Source organism: Penicillium atrosanguineum (assembly GCF_028827265.1).
Source record: "Penicillium atrosanguineum strain IBT 20685 chromosome Unknown utg000001l_segment0_segment0, whole genome shotgun sequence".
NCBI classification, from domain to species: Eukaryota; Fungi; Ascomycota; class Eurotiomycetes; order Eurotiales; family Aspergillaceae; genus Penicillium; species Penicillium atrosanguineum.
In genome coordinates, this window is record NW_026623133.1 from 3,158,866 (window position 1) to 3,174,647 (window position 15,782).

The 15,782-nt window shown below is 51.5% G+C and overlaps 3 protein-coding genes across 3 annotated transcripts; 2 read left to right on the plus strand and 1 right to left on the minus strand.

The window, feature by feature from the left end:
• Positions 1-195: 195 nt before the first annotated feature.
• N7443_001227 (MICOS complex subunit MIC10) lies at positions 196-864 on the plus strand (the record flags this gene model as incomplete). The annotated part of the gene is made up of 3 exons (XM_056881283.1): positions 196-270; positions 405-555; positions 815-864. 3 exons carry the CDS (start codon positions 196-198, stop codon positions 862-864), a joined length of 276 nt encoding a protein of 91 aa, XP_056746521.1.
• Positions 865-1,860: 996 nt separating this feature from the next.
• Positions 1,861-3,786, plus strand: N7443_001228 (nucleobase cation symporter-1 family protein; the record flags this gene model as incomplete). Its single annotated transcript, XM_056881284.1, has 5 exons — positions 1,861-1,960; positions 2,041-2,111; positions 2,170-2,419; positions 2,473-3,197; positions 3,253-3,786. 5 exons carry the CDS (start codon positions 1,861-1,863, stop codon positions 3,784-3,786), a joined length of 1,680 nt encoding a protein of 559 aa, XP_056746522.1.
• A 1,108-nt stretch (positions 3,787-4,894) lies between these two features.
• Positions 4,895-8,362, minus strand: N7443_001229 (putative 1-phosphatidylinositol-4,5-bisphosphate phosphodiesterase Plc1; the record flags this gene model as incomplete). Its single annotated transcript, XM_056881285.1, has 1 exon — positions 4,895-8,362. One exon carries the CDS (start codon positions 8,360-8,362, stop codon positions 4,895-4,897), a length of 3,468 nt encoding a protein of 1,155 aa, XP_056746523.1.
• Between the last annotated feature and the right edge of the window lie 7,420 nt (positions 8,363-15,782).

Here is a 15,782-nt window from a genome sequence, read left to right on the forward strand (position 1 = left end):
AGAGAAAAAACCGCGGCGAAACGGCCGACCGCCTTTGCCCGACCTTGACCTGCAACTCCCGAAACTCCTTGCACTCCTCACTATTGTCCTATTCTCCCTCCTCCATAACCCCGTCTTTCATATGTGAGCTGCCTGTCAATAGTAATATTCTTGATTGCCCTCGCGCTAACCCATTGTGTTCCTAGACCCTTCGCAATGGCCGATTCCAGCGAGTCCCGGCCCGTCGCGCGGGTCACCAAGCCCGTCAGTGAGGCTTTGCTTAACGAGAAGGTACGAACAACTGAAGGAAGCTCCGTCTAGGTTATGCTAGGCTCTGTCCGGAATCGACTATAATTACAGACAATGTCCTGGAGTACAGCTCCAAATAATCGGAAACAGTCGGCTAATCCAACTTTTAATCATAGTGGGACCGTGCCATTTCCTCGATGATCATCAAGTCTTCCCTTGGCCTGTCCTTCGGTGTTGTCTTCTCCGTTCTTCTGTTCAAGCGCCGCGCTTGGCCTGCCTGGGTCGGTCTCGGCTTCGGTGCTGGACGTGCTTGGGAGGAAGCTGACTGTATGTTTACATCTGCCCTTGCCTTGAATTTTGCTACCACTGGGGCTTCTCGGGGAGTCTATACCTGGCCATGATGTTACCGGGCGGGGTTTGAGCTTCCTATAGCTTTGACCGGCTTGCTCTTCTCATGCAGGGTGCCTTTTGACATCTCTGGGAAGTAAACTCCGCCCGGCACCTAGGGACAGTGCCCTCGAGATAATCCTAGGCCCCAAGCGTTTCATCCTTGCCGATAGAACGGTCAACTAACCAACGATATTAGCGTCCTTCCGTCGCGGCGACTCGCCCGTCCGTGATGCTCTCCGCCGGTAGAATGTGCCACGGCTTATCGTGTACGATATTTGTACAGGAGTCGGGAGATTGGTGAATGGGACCCTGAAGAATGAGCCTAGATTTTCTAATGCAGTGAGCAGCATGGAGGTCTTCTGGTGCCCTCGGCAGCGTTTCCTTTCTCTTTAGCTTCGTGTCATCCAATTCATGAATTGTTCCTTGGTTGTGCTTAAAGAAACTATCCAGCAATAAACCACCGAAGATAGGGTAGTGGGCAGCTGCAAGGGTAGCATCTGTAGCATCTGTAGCATCCTATAAAAGAACAGAGCCTAGATGTGCTCAGGTCTCTAGTGCACATACCACCCTTGGCCACGCCATAGAAGCGGCTCACGTGGTCATGAAAGACCTTCCTGAGCGTTGTAAGTAGCTTTACCTCGAGAAGAAGGAATACCCCAGGCCCGGGCACGTGACCGGCCGGAGGGATTACTCGATGGGATCGAGTCAACGACAAATCTGCAACCCCACCATGATTAGATACAGTTGTATCAGGCCAATCACGGTCGTGGAAGTGGGCCCCCGGGACACCATTCTTATCAGCGATAGTCGTCTTACTCGAGCATCTCAGTCAAAAGTAAGTGATAGGCGCCCTGCGGCTGTCGCTGGCGCTGCTGGTTCTGGTGCTCGGGCCTCGTAAAAGTCGGGGAACGATATCGCACATGGGCCCGATTATAGTACGATCGTCGCGGCCACTCCGGTTATTCTCGTTATCTCATGAGTGGTCCAGCAGGGGTAGGGCGCATCAGGATCCGGGTCTATGGCTTGACTTTCCTTGGAATTATATCATGATCCGTGTTTCCCTTCCCGTAACTCTCATGAAATTCAATATTCTATACTCTCCGCTCCTCTCCTCTCCTCTCCTCTCCTCTCCTCTCCTCTCCATCTCCTCTCCATCTCCTCTCCATCTCCCCTACCTCCCCAGCTTGACCCCGGGTTCTTTCCCTTTCTTTGCCGTTACATCTGTCCGTGCGGCCCGGCGTCATGTCGAAACTTAAATGGATTCTCGAAAAAGCCGCCGTCTCTCACGAGCCCGGGCTCTCCAATGCCCAGTTGATGTTAACAAACGAGGATTTACGACCAGGTACGACCCTTTGTCGGCAGCTTAATAGGAAAACATAAAAAAAAGGGTTGAGACTGACCGGTGAAATTCACATGCTATAGTTGATCCCGAACGTCGCCAATGGAAATGGTGGAACTATGTCACTTTCTGGATTGCCGACTCCCTCAACATTGTGAGTCTTCAAGCCGAATATTGAATATAGTTCGCAGTCTAATACCGCCATGCGATAGAATACATGGATGATCTCCTCCTCAATGATCGTTGACGGTCTCTCATGGTGGCAAGCATGGATCTGTGTCTGGATTGGATACTTCATCGCGGCTGGATTCGTCTGCCTGACCGGTCGCATCGGTGCCGTCTACCATATCTCTTTCCCTGTGACAGCCCGAGCTTCGTTTGGAATCTGGGGCTCTCTTTGGCCAGTGATCAACCGAGTCGTTATGGCTATCATCTGGTACGGAGTGCAGAGTTATATTGGAGGTATGCTCCCATCAACCCCCCCCCCGACCGAGACCCATGCTCACAATCTCTAGGTGAATGTGTGACTTTAATGATTGAGGCAATCTGGCCTAGCTACAAGAATCTACACAATGGTCTGTCTGCCAGTGCCGGTGTTGATACAAAGGGCTTCCTCAGCTTCTTCCTCTTCTGGCTCGGGTCTCTACCCGCTCTCTGGTTCCCCGTTCACAAAGTTCGCCACCTATTCACCGTCAAGGCTATCTACTCGCCTATTGCCGCCATTGCCTTCTTTGGCTGGGCTATCTCGCGAGCTCACGGCATCGGCCCGATCGTTCACCAGCCCAACACTGCCCACGGAAGCACCCTGGCATGGGCATTCGTCAAGGCTATCATGACCTGCATCGGTAACTTCGCAGCCTTGATCATGAACGATCCCGATTTCACTCGCTTTTCCCGATCCCCCAAGGATGCATTGTGGTCTCAGCTGCTCACCATTCCTATCGGGTTCGGAATCACTTCATTCATTGGAATTATCGTGTCTTCGTCCTCGTCCGTCATCTACGGTGAAGCAGTCTGGAATCCGCTGGACTTGCTAGGCAACTTCCTAGAAGGAGCTAGCTCAGGGCAGCGCTTCGGAATCTTCATCATCGCCCTTGGTTTCACTCTCGCTCAACTGGGAACCAACATCTCCGCCAACTCAGTCTCCGCTGGCACGGACTTGACTGCCTTACTTCCTCGATACCTGAATATCCGACGTGGTAGCTACATCTGTGCCGCCATCGGTCTGGCCATGTGCCCTGTACGTTCTACCTTCGCTTGCACAACTTGAGTACAAATCCTAACTTTCTTCACAGTGGAACCTAGTCGTCGGCTCAAGCCAATTTACAACCTACCTCTCGGCCTACTCCCTCTTCCTATCTGCCATCGCCGGTGTCATGATCTGCGATTACTACTTCGTCCGCCGCGGCTACCTAGACATCAAAGCCCTATACAGTGCCAGCAAGACAGACCCGTACTACTACAACATGGGTTTCTCGTGGCACGCCTACGCCGCGTACCTCAGTGGAATTTTAATTAACATCGTCGGGTTCGCCGGCGCCGTCGGCTGTGATGTCCCCATCGGAGCAGAATACGTCTATAACGTGAACTACTTCTCCGGCGTGATTGTCTCAGGTGGCATGTACTGGATCCTGACGAAGCTATTCCCTATCCCGGCCACAAGTGACCGGTGGAATGAGGTTGATATTGATACCGAGACCGATATTCTTGTTGCATATGGACAGGAGATCGGCGATGAGGAACATGCTACTGGTGCGAATCGCTGGGCCACGGATTCGTTGGCCGCGGATGATCAGAAGGGGTTGAGCACTGCCTCTAAGAAGGTCTGATGCGGTTGATGGGGTTTGATTTGTTCTTTTCTTTTAGCGAGGATACCCCCATATATACGATGTACAGTAGTAAGGGTGATGACTCGGACCTTTAATGACGCGATGACCTGCAATATTATGATTTTTGAGACTCGGAACTCTCTTTGGGGATTTCTGATGAAGTCTAATACGTTTCTGAACATTGTGAAATTCTTGAGAAAGTGTGTGCGAAATATGAGTCTTCTAACGCCATACAAGTAGAGCATTGACATGGACGAGAGAATCATGCTGAGATTGTTCTATAACCAGTTGACGAATGAATGTAAGAACCCATCGAAAGTATGAACCCATGCATGCGATCCAGCGCGTTATCTATTATACAAACAAGGCAATATGGAATACATGCAAGGGAGAACAAAAGACTTCAAAGGACAGACATAGGGTGTAATCCGGCACCCGCATACTGAATCGATTGAAAGTAAGAGGCAAGTCAGAATACCCTGATTTAAGGTAACATAGCTTCTGCCTTCATGACAAAAATAGAGTAAAATAAAATAAAAAAAGCGAAAATTGGCTATGCAGTGTGGTAAAAGTAGCAAAGCCACGAGATAAGGCGCCTCCCGACCCTAGGAAATAGACCGAAACCGAATGCGAATGGGAAAGATGAATTCCGTATGAATGTCCGTCCATGCCGTAAGATGCCAGAATGTGATGTGCTCCGGTGAACCAGCCACGGTGACCTTTCCCAGAAAATTTGACTCCCGCAAATGCAATGGGCGATGAATGTGAAGCGGCTGTTCCGAAACCGAAGTCCAACATGTTGTTTCCCATGCCTCGATAAAATGATAAACCAATCAAAAGAAACGAACTTGAACACCCTGCCAGATACAAAAAGCAAACCGAGCCGTGCTGGTACAAAGGAAATATGACAGATAGCAATATACACATGATTCAAAATAAAACAGGGGGTATCGCTGCGACGGATATAGCAATGGCAACAATCAAACAGGCAGAGACGTGATGAAAGAATGTCATCGAATGCAAGAAAAGAGTGGCCTTGCAAAAGCCGAGGAGAGGAATTTGCCTAAACCGTGGGAAGGTTCGGCAGGTGAGGTAAAGAGAAGTCCTATCATTGCACGAATGATGAGGTTGAGGTTGTGGAGACTGTTGGTGTGAGATTTGGAGAGCTGTCCTTTTCTTCAGGACTGACAGGATCACTTCGATCCTGCAGCTCCTTCTCGCGATCAGTGGACGAGGAACGCTTGAAGACGGTCTGACCAATCTGACGAAGGATACCCATGCGCTCGGCACGAAGCTCCTCCAGGTCCAAACGTTGAACAGGGACGGGGTTCATCTTGGAGATGCGACAGAATAACGTCGAAAACAAGTACTGGTCACCGCTGCCATCATAAAGAGGCAGGTAGCGGTAACCCTGTGACAAGCTGGTGAGCTTGGCAGTAAAGGTTGCCAGTTGCACGCTGTTGTTATTGCCTGCACTGCGTCCATCCATGGAGCTCCAGACGGTCCACCGCACAAACACCAGATCAGGGTACTTGGTCTCCAAAGACAGCTTGAAGCGATCATTGAAGACGGGGCTGTAGCCATTGCTCTGTTCGATCTTGGTGCGTCGGCGGTGGGGGTATCCGATGCCAGACATACCGTTCCGAGCAGAAGCATCCATGCCCCCCTCGCCAAATACCAAGCTCTGGCCACGGTCGTCGGCGCTGAACATCTCAATCTCAACATACGGATTGATATTATCATCTGGTCCAATGGTGCGAGGACGGGGAAGCTGTTGCGCTGAGATGACATCGACCGAGAAGCTGATCAGTTTGCGTTCAATCTTACGTTTCGGGCCTTCTGACTCAGGCGGCGCGAGTCGGAGACTCTCAGGCTTAAGAACGTAGCCGGTGCGATCAGTACCAGCCGCGAACATGGCTTGGTTCATCTGCATGCCGATGTCATAGGTCTGCCAGTTCAGGGCTGCCATTTGCACTCCACGGCGCCAGAACTTGTTTGGGTCGAAGTTGGAGGAACGGAGCCGGAAGCCCGAGGGATAAACGCGAGTGAGGTATTTCCGGTTATGAGATTCAAGCGCAACCTTGTTGTCATGGCCCTGGCAGATGCTCTCGAACGATCGCTCTGCGAAGGAGTAGACGTGGTTGTACTTGCGGCTCTCGGGAGAAGAGAAGCTATGCCACTTGTAGCCACGGGTATAAATGCCCAGATCAGAGAGGGGCTTGGTGATCTTGCTCTTCTGGCGGCGACGCTTCTTCTTTTCGTTGTACGCAGAAACAAGTGCCCCATCGCTGTCCTCGGTGCCGCTGCTCATGCTTGTGGCAGTGAGCGAACGTCGATCCTGTGAAATCAAAGGTCCGATTCCGTCAACGGGTCCGATCGAGGGCGGGCTAGAAAGTGAGGGGAGTGGAGTGTTGAGATTGATGTCGATAGGGGGGGTCGGGCGAACGAAGGGTGTGCTGGCACTGCGCTTACGGCCATGCGTACCGACAGTCCCGACAGAGCTGGAAGTGTCCGTGCGAGAGTCGTTCAATAAAACCTCGTCACAGGTTTTGACCTTGACCAGAATACGGCGCTTTAATTCCTCTGGTGACGGCAAGATGTAGCAGTTGGTCATGAGAGGTTCAAGAATCAGCTGATCCTTGAAGGTTTCTTTCATGATTTTGACCATTGCCAACTGCTGCTCGGGGTTGCAGTGCACCTCGAGAGAAAGGATGAGGGGGAAGTCGCAGGATATAAAAGCGTATCGGTTGATGACAGTGATACAGTCGGCGAAGAGAACGCTAGTGGTCAAGGTTCGCCCGTGAGACACGATTGGACGCCCATCGGCACCATCCCAGCAGTCGATCTCCACGCACCGACATCCTTGCTGGAGGGCACTAATGTATGCCTCGGTACTCGAAGCTCCAGCGACTTGGCGACCCAGCAGGTAGGTATTGTGAGAGCTCGAAATGAAGTACTCGTTCAATGGCCGATCAAATCGTGACTCGGGAGGGCGGGAGGCATAGATTCCGTTGTTGAGGGAGATCAAGAAGCCAGAGAAGGTATCCAAGTTCATTACAGCCGGAGGAGGAATATTGATGTCTGATGCATCAGAAGGAATGCGCTTAGATCGCCGAACGAACTTGTCAAAGATGGCAACCCAGTAATCGCGGTCGGAATCAACATCCTCATTTTGAACCTCACAAAGAAAAGTCAAAAACTCTTCTTGGGTCATACCCGACTTATGGTCCGCGGTACTGCTCTTGAAGATTTCCTTGATATCCTTTCGCTCCTTCAGTCGCCCGAGGAAGTCCTTGAACTCGGAGAAATTTAACTTTCCATTGCGGGCAGCGTCAGCTTTGCTGAATTGTGCGCGAAGCATGTTCCTGGAGCAGTTGATGTGCAAGCTGCGGCAGACCTTCTCTACGGCAGAGAAATCAAGACTTGGTTCTTCCCCGGGTCGCATGCCTGAGGGGAACAGTCGAGTCATCTCGTGCTGCCAGTGAGCTTGAAGGACCGCCTCGCTTTGACCAGAGCCAGCCAGTCCAGCCATGAGGCCGATCCGATATCGGGAGATGTGTTCGAGGGTGGTAGTCCAGAGGTCGAGCACGCGATCACTGGGAGCGATCAAGTGCAGGGTCTTGACCGCTCGACCCTTGAAGCGCTCCGAGTCAGCAATGACGATGGTGAACCAGCGGCGCTCAACATCTTCTGGAACTTGATGCTCTTCACGGTAGTTCCGCGCATCTGCGCCGACGCGAATTTCTTTGATATCGTCAATGTAGAAGCGCTTGGCAGGATTTGAAAGATCCCAGAAGACCTTCGCAGCACCAAGGTCCAGGAAAAAGCGGACCTGTTTGCGGTGCTTCTTGGTCACCTTAGTCAAGACAGTTCCACGCTGTAACGAAGAATCTACCTTAGGAGCGATGGCGACGCCAGCGGTACCAGCCACCTCGCGAGCCGACATCATTCGGCTTTCGCTGCGAAGGCTTGATGGTTCGGAGCCAGCCCAAGCGCCAAGGCCATCCAACGCTTCGCTGGTGTCATCCTCATTGCTCGAGTCCAACGCAATGTCTCGTGGCTGCGGTCCAGTCTTGCTGTCGCTGCGTCGGCGCATGATCACAGGACCAGAGCTACGGTCTCGCTTGTCATTTTGCGAAGCAGATTGTCTTCTCCGGGTGAGCTTGTTGGCAGCACCACGCGAGATCCTTCGCATCAGACCAGGAGCTTTATTGCTAGGAGCGGAGGGATCAAGGATACCAGGCGCTTCGGGGACCGCCATAATAGCCTCGCCGAGTTCGAGGGGGCCAGGGACTGGGAGAGGGTAACCAGTTCCTCGACCACGAGGCCCCTCGCTGGCGAATTGGTAGGGAGTGCCGGCGGGAGTAAAGGAGTATGGTGTGCCCGGACCAGGGCAAGCTGAAACAGGTGTAGAGGAGGGTGAAGATGTGAAAGAAGGCGCGGAGGAGGGAGTAGGTCCTGGAGGTAAAGAGGTAACGACATGATGTAAAGAGGTAGAGCGGGCGAGGGAAGAAAGTTTTAAGCTGGATTGGGTCTCGGCATCCAGAGCCTGAGGTGAGGTTGCTGCATATGCCATGGCGGCTATCTCGTTATCGGGCAGCTCAGCTGTCATCGATAGGAACAATAGTTCAGCCTGTCGTAATCGGTACCAACGTCAGAGTCACCTGGACTCTTTCAATAGCGAATCGGTAACAGCACAGAGGACCAGCCAGCCGTTGAAGGTTTGCAAGGATAACTCTTTCAAAGCGATCCGAGCCAGAAGACAGGAAGAGGAATAGCTCGACACAGTAAGAAAACGATGATTGGGGTTCAGCCACGTCCTCAGCAGAGAGATTCCGTTCTTGAACTCTGCATCTTGGCCTGATTAGGATGCAATACGGAGAGCCCTGCCGGAGAGCGCCTCACGGAGGATAGGCAAGGAAAGAAAAGGGGAAGTCGAGAGTCCCAGATAACAATTGCAACGGACAAAGGCCCGGTGCAATGGGCGGATATTTGCACGAGAAGCTTGCTCCGATGCTAGCCACTATACTGGTGATAAGACGTCACACTCTGGGGGGAAGATCAAACGGGAAGATGATCTCCGACTCCAAGGTTCCGGTCCGCAAGTCTCACTTTCTTCTTTTGGAACCGAGCTGATTGCCGGGAAGGGACGTTCCAATGATACCACAATGTGACACCTCTCTTCTACTTGTCGATCTGCCGGTCCGTGGGGAAAGCTGCTGCTCCTGCACGGAAGGAGAGGGGGAGGTGGCTGTTGCGATATGGACCAATTGATCTCGCGCAGCCAGTGAGCGAACCAAGACGAAACCGGGAGGGGTTACTGCAGCAGTTCTCTTACGCTCGGCAATAGAGGGGAAACGAGACGCAGGTCAGAGGCCGGAGACTGGCGCATATGCGGCTTCAATCCCGGTGGTTCAGGAAAGAGCCCCAAAAGTGGTCTCGTCGCGTGTTCGGAAATAGGCGGCGGCAGCGACGAGGGCTCTAGAAAAAAGAAAAGAGGGACCGGGGTATGATCTGAGGCGAGAAGCACAGCTCTCGATTGGCCGCGACTGGAACTAGCGATGCAGTGGGCGATGGGAGTACCCGTTGGTACGGCGCAGGGAACTTTTTTGCGCAAAGAAGGGCGAATGCGATTTGAAGATCGGGGATTGCGACACTGCCAGCGCAGTAAATGCAGGCGGTCCAAAACGGAAAAGGAATGGGCGACAGATCCAAGGCGACTCGCTGATGTTGGATTTTGTGGTTTTAGTGTCGTTTAGTCGTCGCCGTGAGCTGATCCAGTTTTTGCTGCAGGGTTACGTGGTGGCCACTAGAATATGTGAGGCGGGATGGAGACTTCCTGCAGCGGAAATCGCGATGATCATGCAACAAGGACAAGAGCCAGCGTCGTCCTTTTTATCGATGCAAAGTGTGGAAGAAAGAAGGGGGGAGAAAATAATTAAATCAATGAATCAATCCTAGCGATTCCGGGTTGGAATTGAAGCTGGAGTGGGGACTTTGTACGGTGTAAATGGGCGTATTCGTGTATTGTGTACAGTATTCCCGGTACAGAGTACGTGTCATGTAACGTAGTGGATCGTATCCCCGTTTCACTTCCTTTTTCTTCTTTTTCGTTCCCCTTTCTTTTCCTTTGTTTTCCTTTGCGTGATAGCCACAAGTGGCTGACTTTCGATATTAACTGGGATTGAGTGAAAGGAACCAACGTTCGAGACTTTGGATGTAAGGTAGAACCGTGAAGAGATGAAGAGCCTAATCTCAGTCTGTGGCACTCACGGTGGGAGGGAATGCCAGAACGTAGTCTTAAAAGAAAAGTAGACACGGAGTCAAAGTGAAGCATGGAGGGAAAGAATGGCCCCAATTAAATACAGACAGCACTGGTAGGTGAGCGCGAACAACGCATAGCAACGGCCTTGGACAGGATCACAATCTCAAAGATGCAATTACCCCCGGCTAATATTAGGTACGACTCTATGCCGCCTATCACGGTACAGAGAACGGCTTGGGTAGGAGATGGGATGACGATGTGGAATGATGGCACACCCGTATGGGTAGATCTCATCTATCCGTGTCATTGGACGATCCCTCTAATTCCTGGGGAATGCTATCGGCCAACCGGGAGCCGATCAATGTTTCAGATGCGAGAAAGGAGCGACACGAGGGCGACGGGGAACAGAGCACACGGTATAAGGGGGGAAACCTCTTTTGGCGGAGCTCACGGAGGATTAATTCGCACGATGTGGAGACTTGGAAGACAGTCTATCCTATTCAGACTTCCATAGTCTGACATCGTGCCGGGCTCCAGTTCCCCCACAGCCATGTTTTTGAGTCATACTAGTCATGGTCATCAATAGTAGAGTCGCACTTTTCTACATTACATACCGTGGCCCACTTAGTTTTTTTGGGTATTCTGGGTATTCTGAGTATTTTTGTACCGACACGCTGGGTGCCGGGAAAAGAGTATTCGAGTATGCGGAGCTCTCGGATTCTCGCGTTTTGATCTCTTGAGAGTACTCAACGAACTCTGACAAGGTTCAACATCCCTGCTTATCTTCAAGGATGCACTCCTTTGTTCAACGGTCGATGCCCTGGGGAGATAGGCGTGTGCCACAGGTCGATCATGATGCACATCATTATTCCGTCGGTGGGGTGTACTATACCCCGTACACCGCAATAAGAAGACCGGATCAGGACTACACCGTCATTTTCCTAGACCCCAAAGCCGAAAATACCTAACCCAAACGAAACCCTGAGGCTGGAGCAGTGGCAGTGAAACGTTTTGGGCGGTGCAAATGGGGCTGGTGGATCCCCGCAATGAGCCAACGCGAGAGATCGTCGCATGTTTGAGAGCCCGCTCTCTGACGAACTATTTTAGTGCATTCTGGTCCCCTCTCTTTTTCTCTTCCGTAAAATGAGCGGTCTGAACTCTTGTTTTTCGGGTGTTTTTTTCCTTTTGGATATGTTTCAGAACTCTCTATTCTTCCCCAGGCCGCCGGCTTATACCTAATGGTGTACCTGTACCTGTACCTGTACCTGTACATCTCACGATACGGGCTAGGGCTAGAAATGTATACGACTCGCAGATAGCACTAATTGAACCTCTGCGGGGTCGCTGTCAGCCCCGCGTTACTTGATGCGTTGGCGATGCTGTGCTGCTCAGCGTTCCCTGATTTCGTCTTTCCGACTATCTACGAGTCCCCTCTCTACTGCATAGAGCGTGTCAATTAGCGCATCTTCTCAGGCAACAGGCCAACCCGATACCAATCACCTCATCAGCAGGCACCATGCATTAGACATGCAGCAAGCACCGAAACTCTTCAGCAATCAGTAGAGCAACGTGACCGTAGCCTTGGAACTTCCGGGATGGCCTATCCCAAGATGGCAGGACGATACCTCTATTCCGTAGATAGCACGTGCTAGAGATGAGCCGAGTGGCTCACTGTCCCAGTGTCAAAGGCCTTTTATTTTACTTCCGATCGATCCGTGCGCTATCGTGGGCGGTTGTGGCGGTTTGCAACTCGATAAAATCACGGCCAGGATCCCTAGACCTTATCAGCGACCACTGTTGACCGTCTCATCATATATCGTCATTTTCATCTATTTTCATCTACTTGTCTAGGAGGGCGCCCAGTAGGGAGGAGCTTTCCGCAAGGGCTCGGGCATTCGTAAACCGTCCGCACGATGATCTCGCGTGCTCGTGCTGAGGTCAGTGTGCTTTTTTCAGACCGCCCCTATTGTTCATCAATTATTCCGTTTCGTGATGCTCAGCCAGTCAGCAAGGATAAGTGGAAAAGCGAGTGGATGTTCGCCGACAATCCTGATGATCGCGGCAGAGGGAAAATTAGAGAGGGGTATAGGTTTATCGCTGTCTATCCAAATCTCAAATCCCTAAAGTTGGCTTCCACAAATCTCATAGTCCCCGACTCTAACGTGCCCTGATCTATTTTTTTTCTTTTTGGGGTGAGCGTGGCGCTCGCTCCCGTGACCTTCGTTTCCGGTTTCAGCAAGAAATGACAGCTAGATCCAACCATGATCCTTAAAAAAGCGGTCGCAAGAAATAGACCTACATATTGCCCACCCCGTACAGCCCACTTCCAGGAGCCCATAGCTGCCTAGTTGGGGATAGTCTACGGCCCTAAGGGAATGTCTTAGGATGGTTTTCTTCCAAGGTTCTTGGGTTCTTCCATTGGCCTGAGTGGGGGTCCTTAACGTTGCGCTTTCGTGAACTAGACCCACTCTGACAGGGTTCTCAAGATTTGTATCGTAAATTACACTGGGCGTCATCGAGTGCCTACGTGCCTACGTATTCATGCCCCAACACGGCTAGCTGGTCATCGGGCAGACGTATGCCTTTTTTTAGTCAATATCACACTCGGAATTCACCTATTATCTGAATTACAATCACTGAAGGCCAGGAAATGCAAGAAGCTCAAACTCAAAAGGTAAAATTTAAGGATTGCACAATCACAAATCTTGCCACCATGGAAACTTACGTCGAGCGCGCTCAAAGAGAAGCCGAGCTGCAATTTGATGAGCATGTAGGTAATACCACTCACTCAATCTCGCATCCGCACCTTGCTACGATCAGCAGCCCTAGATTAACCCCCGCTTTCTCTAGCCCCTGCCCTATGGGACGGCATTTTCGGCCAAGACAAAAGAGACCCCCCTTTCGTTTTCTAATGATTCTGCGAGGACTCAGCTGATGCACTCGTCGCGAACTAGGACCGTAGTCCCGATTTTTCACCGCTGAGGTTGTTTCGCACGTAACTTTTGTTTCAAAAACACTTTGTTCTTCGAGACGCCTTCATCATCTACACCTTACTTTTAATAAAGTCAATGTCTTACTCGAGCAAAGAATGAGGCACTCAAGTGCTTCGATGACATCATGAAGACGTGCACGCGAAAGCCTTATTCCCGTAATACCTGGAGTACAGGATTACGAGCCGTGTGCCGTTTCCATACCAAACCGGTAACCGCACGGTATTCAAATTCGCCGAATACACCAGGTACATCCAGTCCGATGGCACAACGTTAGGAAACGCTCGAGCTAATGGGACACAGGGATCCAATGTCAGCCACTCACCGTTGAAACTCAGGGGTACACTCATCCCTAGCTCAACCGAGGCGGAAATTCAATTAGTGGGAGGCAAAAAGAATTTAAATAAACCAAAAAAAAAAAAAAAAAGAATTCACTAATCCGGGTCTCCGATGGGTCTGATCTTCAGGAGAAGGAAGAAGGGGCTTATCATCTCCATTCCAACGAGATTTTTTGTGGCCTCCCTCGCCCCGATCTCGCTGTGGAATGGATACTTCAGAAGCAAATCCAAAAAAATTGCCCCGACGTGTTCGAAGAGGCCTTAGCACCATCTCTAGGGCACTTCACCCCTGCTTTAAAATTACTTACATGTACACCTTTCAGAGTCCCAACTGAATGGAACCGTTGCGCCTCATTCGGGCCACGGCGGGCTGCATTGATTCGAAGTATATTTTTGTGCTTCCTCTGATCGTCTCCCGAGGTCTACTCAGGGTACACATTGGGCGACTCTATTGCCTTGGTGACTGGGCGAAGTGACCAATCGGTGTAGATACGCCCTGGGATAATAACCTGCTAGTCTTTTTCCATGGATATTACCCACCCTCTCTACTCACCTCCTGGCCCACACTAGGTCACAGATACAGTTGTAAATACCCAGTTTTTCTGCCGCACGCCCCTCCACGCAAGGTGAGCAAAGTCGCAAAGCGATGACTTTACACACCGACACGTCTCGGGCGGTCCGAACCTGTCTCATCTGCAGTCACCTCTCGGTTCAGCCCCGTTCGAATCCTTCGATGCGTCTTCGATGCCTAATATACACGCCCGCGATCCACTATCACCTCCCGAAGAGGGTCATCCAGGGTGAATGCCGCAGCCCCGTCCAGCCGTCCTCTAATAGCATGGGGTGGCTCAGTCCGAATTGCAATAGCGCAGGAGCGCTTCTTGAGCTCTGTGTGGCCATGTGACTCACGGTAGACTCCCCTGTTTAAAATGATCGATGCAACTCTGCAGGGGAGTATAATTCGTGTCGACGGTGCGTACCCTATATTGGGCGACCCTTGTCGGCCCTGATTGAATTGACATCCCATATCAAAGTTCCGAGTGAGGACATCAGCTGCCATCTCACCGCTGGAGGCAGCGAGAGAAGCGCCAAGCCTGGTTATGAGGATGATTTTAGAAGTTTTTATCGCATACGTGAGCTAGTTACAGCAGCTCTCTGGCATTCCCCAGACGCTGGAGCTCGGAGCTCGGAGCTCTCGCACATCGATCATGCAACCAGAGACGGGATGCTTCGTAAACTCGGACATTCATCAGATTCAGGAGCCTTGTTCTGCCCAGCGCACATATGACTCTACAATGAGGTAAATAACCGAGAGCTTGGGAACACAACGCTCCTCCCGTCTTGGGCATGGCGCGTGATGCCAGTTGCCCGATTGAACCTGCCAGCGAAGCAATGGCGCAATTGGCAGGGCTGAAATGAGGACCCATCTGCGAGAGGGGTTTCGTGAGACCCAGATATCCGAACTTATCCACTTTCCTCCGTTCTGGCTCAGCGGCTCTTTCGGCATTGCTGGATGTGGAATTCAACAGGGCTGTGCCCGCAAGCTACCCCGGGGCACCTAGGTGATTCTCACCAGCGTTTGGAAATATCGCGAGGCAACCTTCAAGCAGTATCAGTCCCAAAAGAACAGGTGTTTCAACTAGCCATGAGCGTCGCAATCATCCAAAAGGACCGATCTAGCCAGATTTACACATTCATGGAGAGGCAAGTGATGGAGCAACACGGCATTTCCAAGTCGTTTCATCTCTGCCCCGCGCGGCACCTCAAGCCACGTCTGGAATCCGACATATCCGAGGCTCAGGCCATCCCCATGATCGACAGTATAATTGAAATGGTTACATGACTCGACTACTATACCGGTACGGGCCCATGGCTTCTTACTGGGGGCCGGGATTACCATCCGTAGAAGTGGACACTAGGACCCCATCGTGGATCTGGGGCTGACAGTTGAGTGGACTTCACATATGCGCGACCCACACCCACTCAAAATCTCGCAGGGCACAACGTGGCTTCCAGAATCTCCATCGAAAGATTCAGCCTCACCCCATCTGATTTGCAGGTTGCAGGAACTGCATCATCCAGACGTCAAGATGCATAAGCCCATCAACAGCAACCTCAGCTGGGCTTCAAATCTATTGCTTTGCGCTTCTCGACGGAATATCCTTGAAACAAAGCACACGGCACGGGTCGGATGCTTCCTTAAGGCCGTTGTCAATGCTAGGCTTGGCAACCCTCGCTTGATCCCATCTTGGAACCTCCAACGGTACCCGCGAGGGCAGAGCCGTATCAGACAACAGTGGATCTTGCGCCCCCCTCCCCCATAACAGGTTCTTCTCTTAAATACGGGTATTGACCAGGATTCGTACAGGGGTCTCTGATACACGGCAATCAAGCCCCGATCGC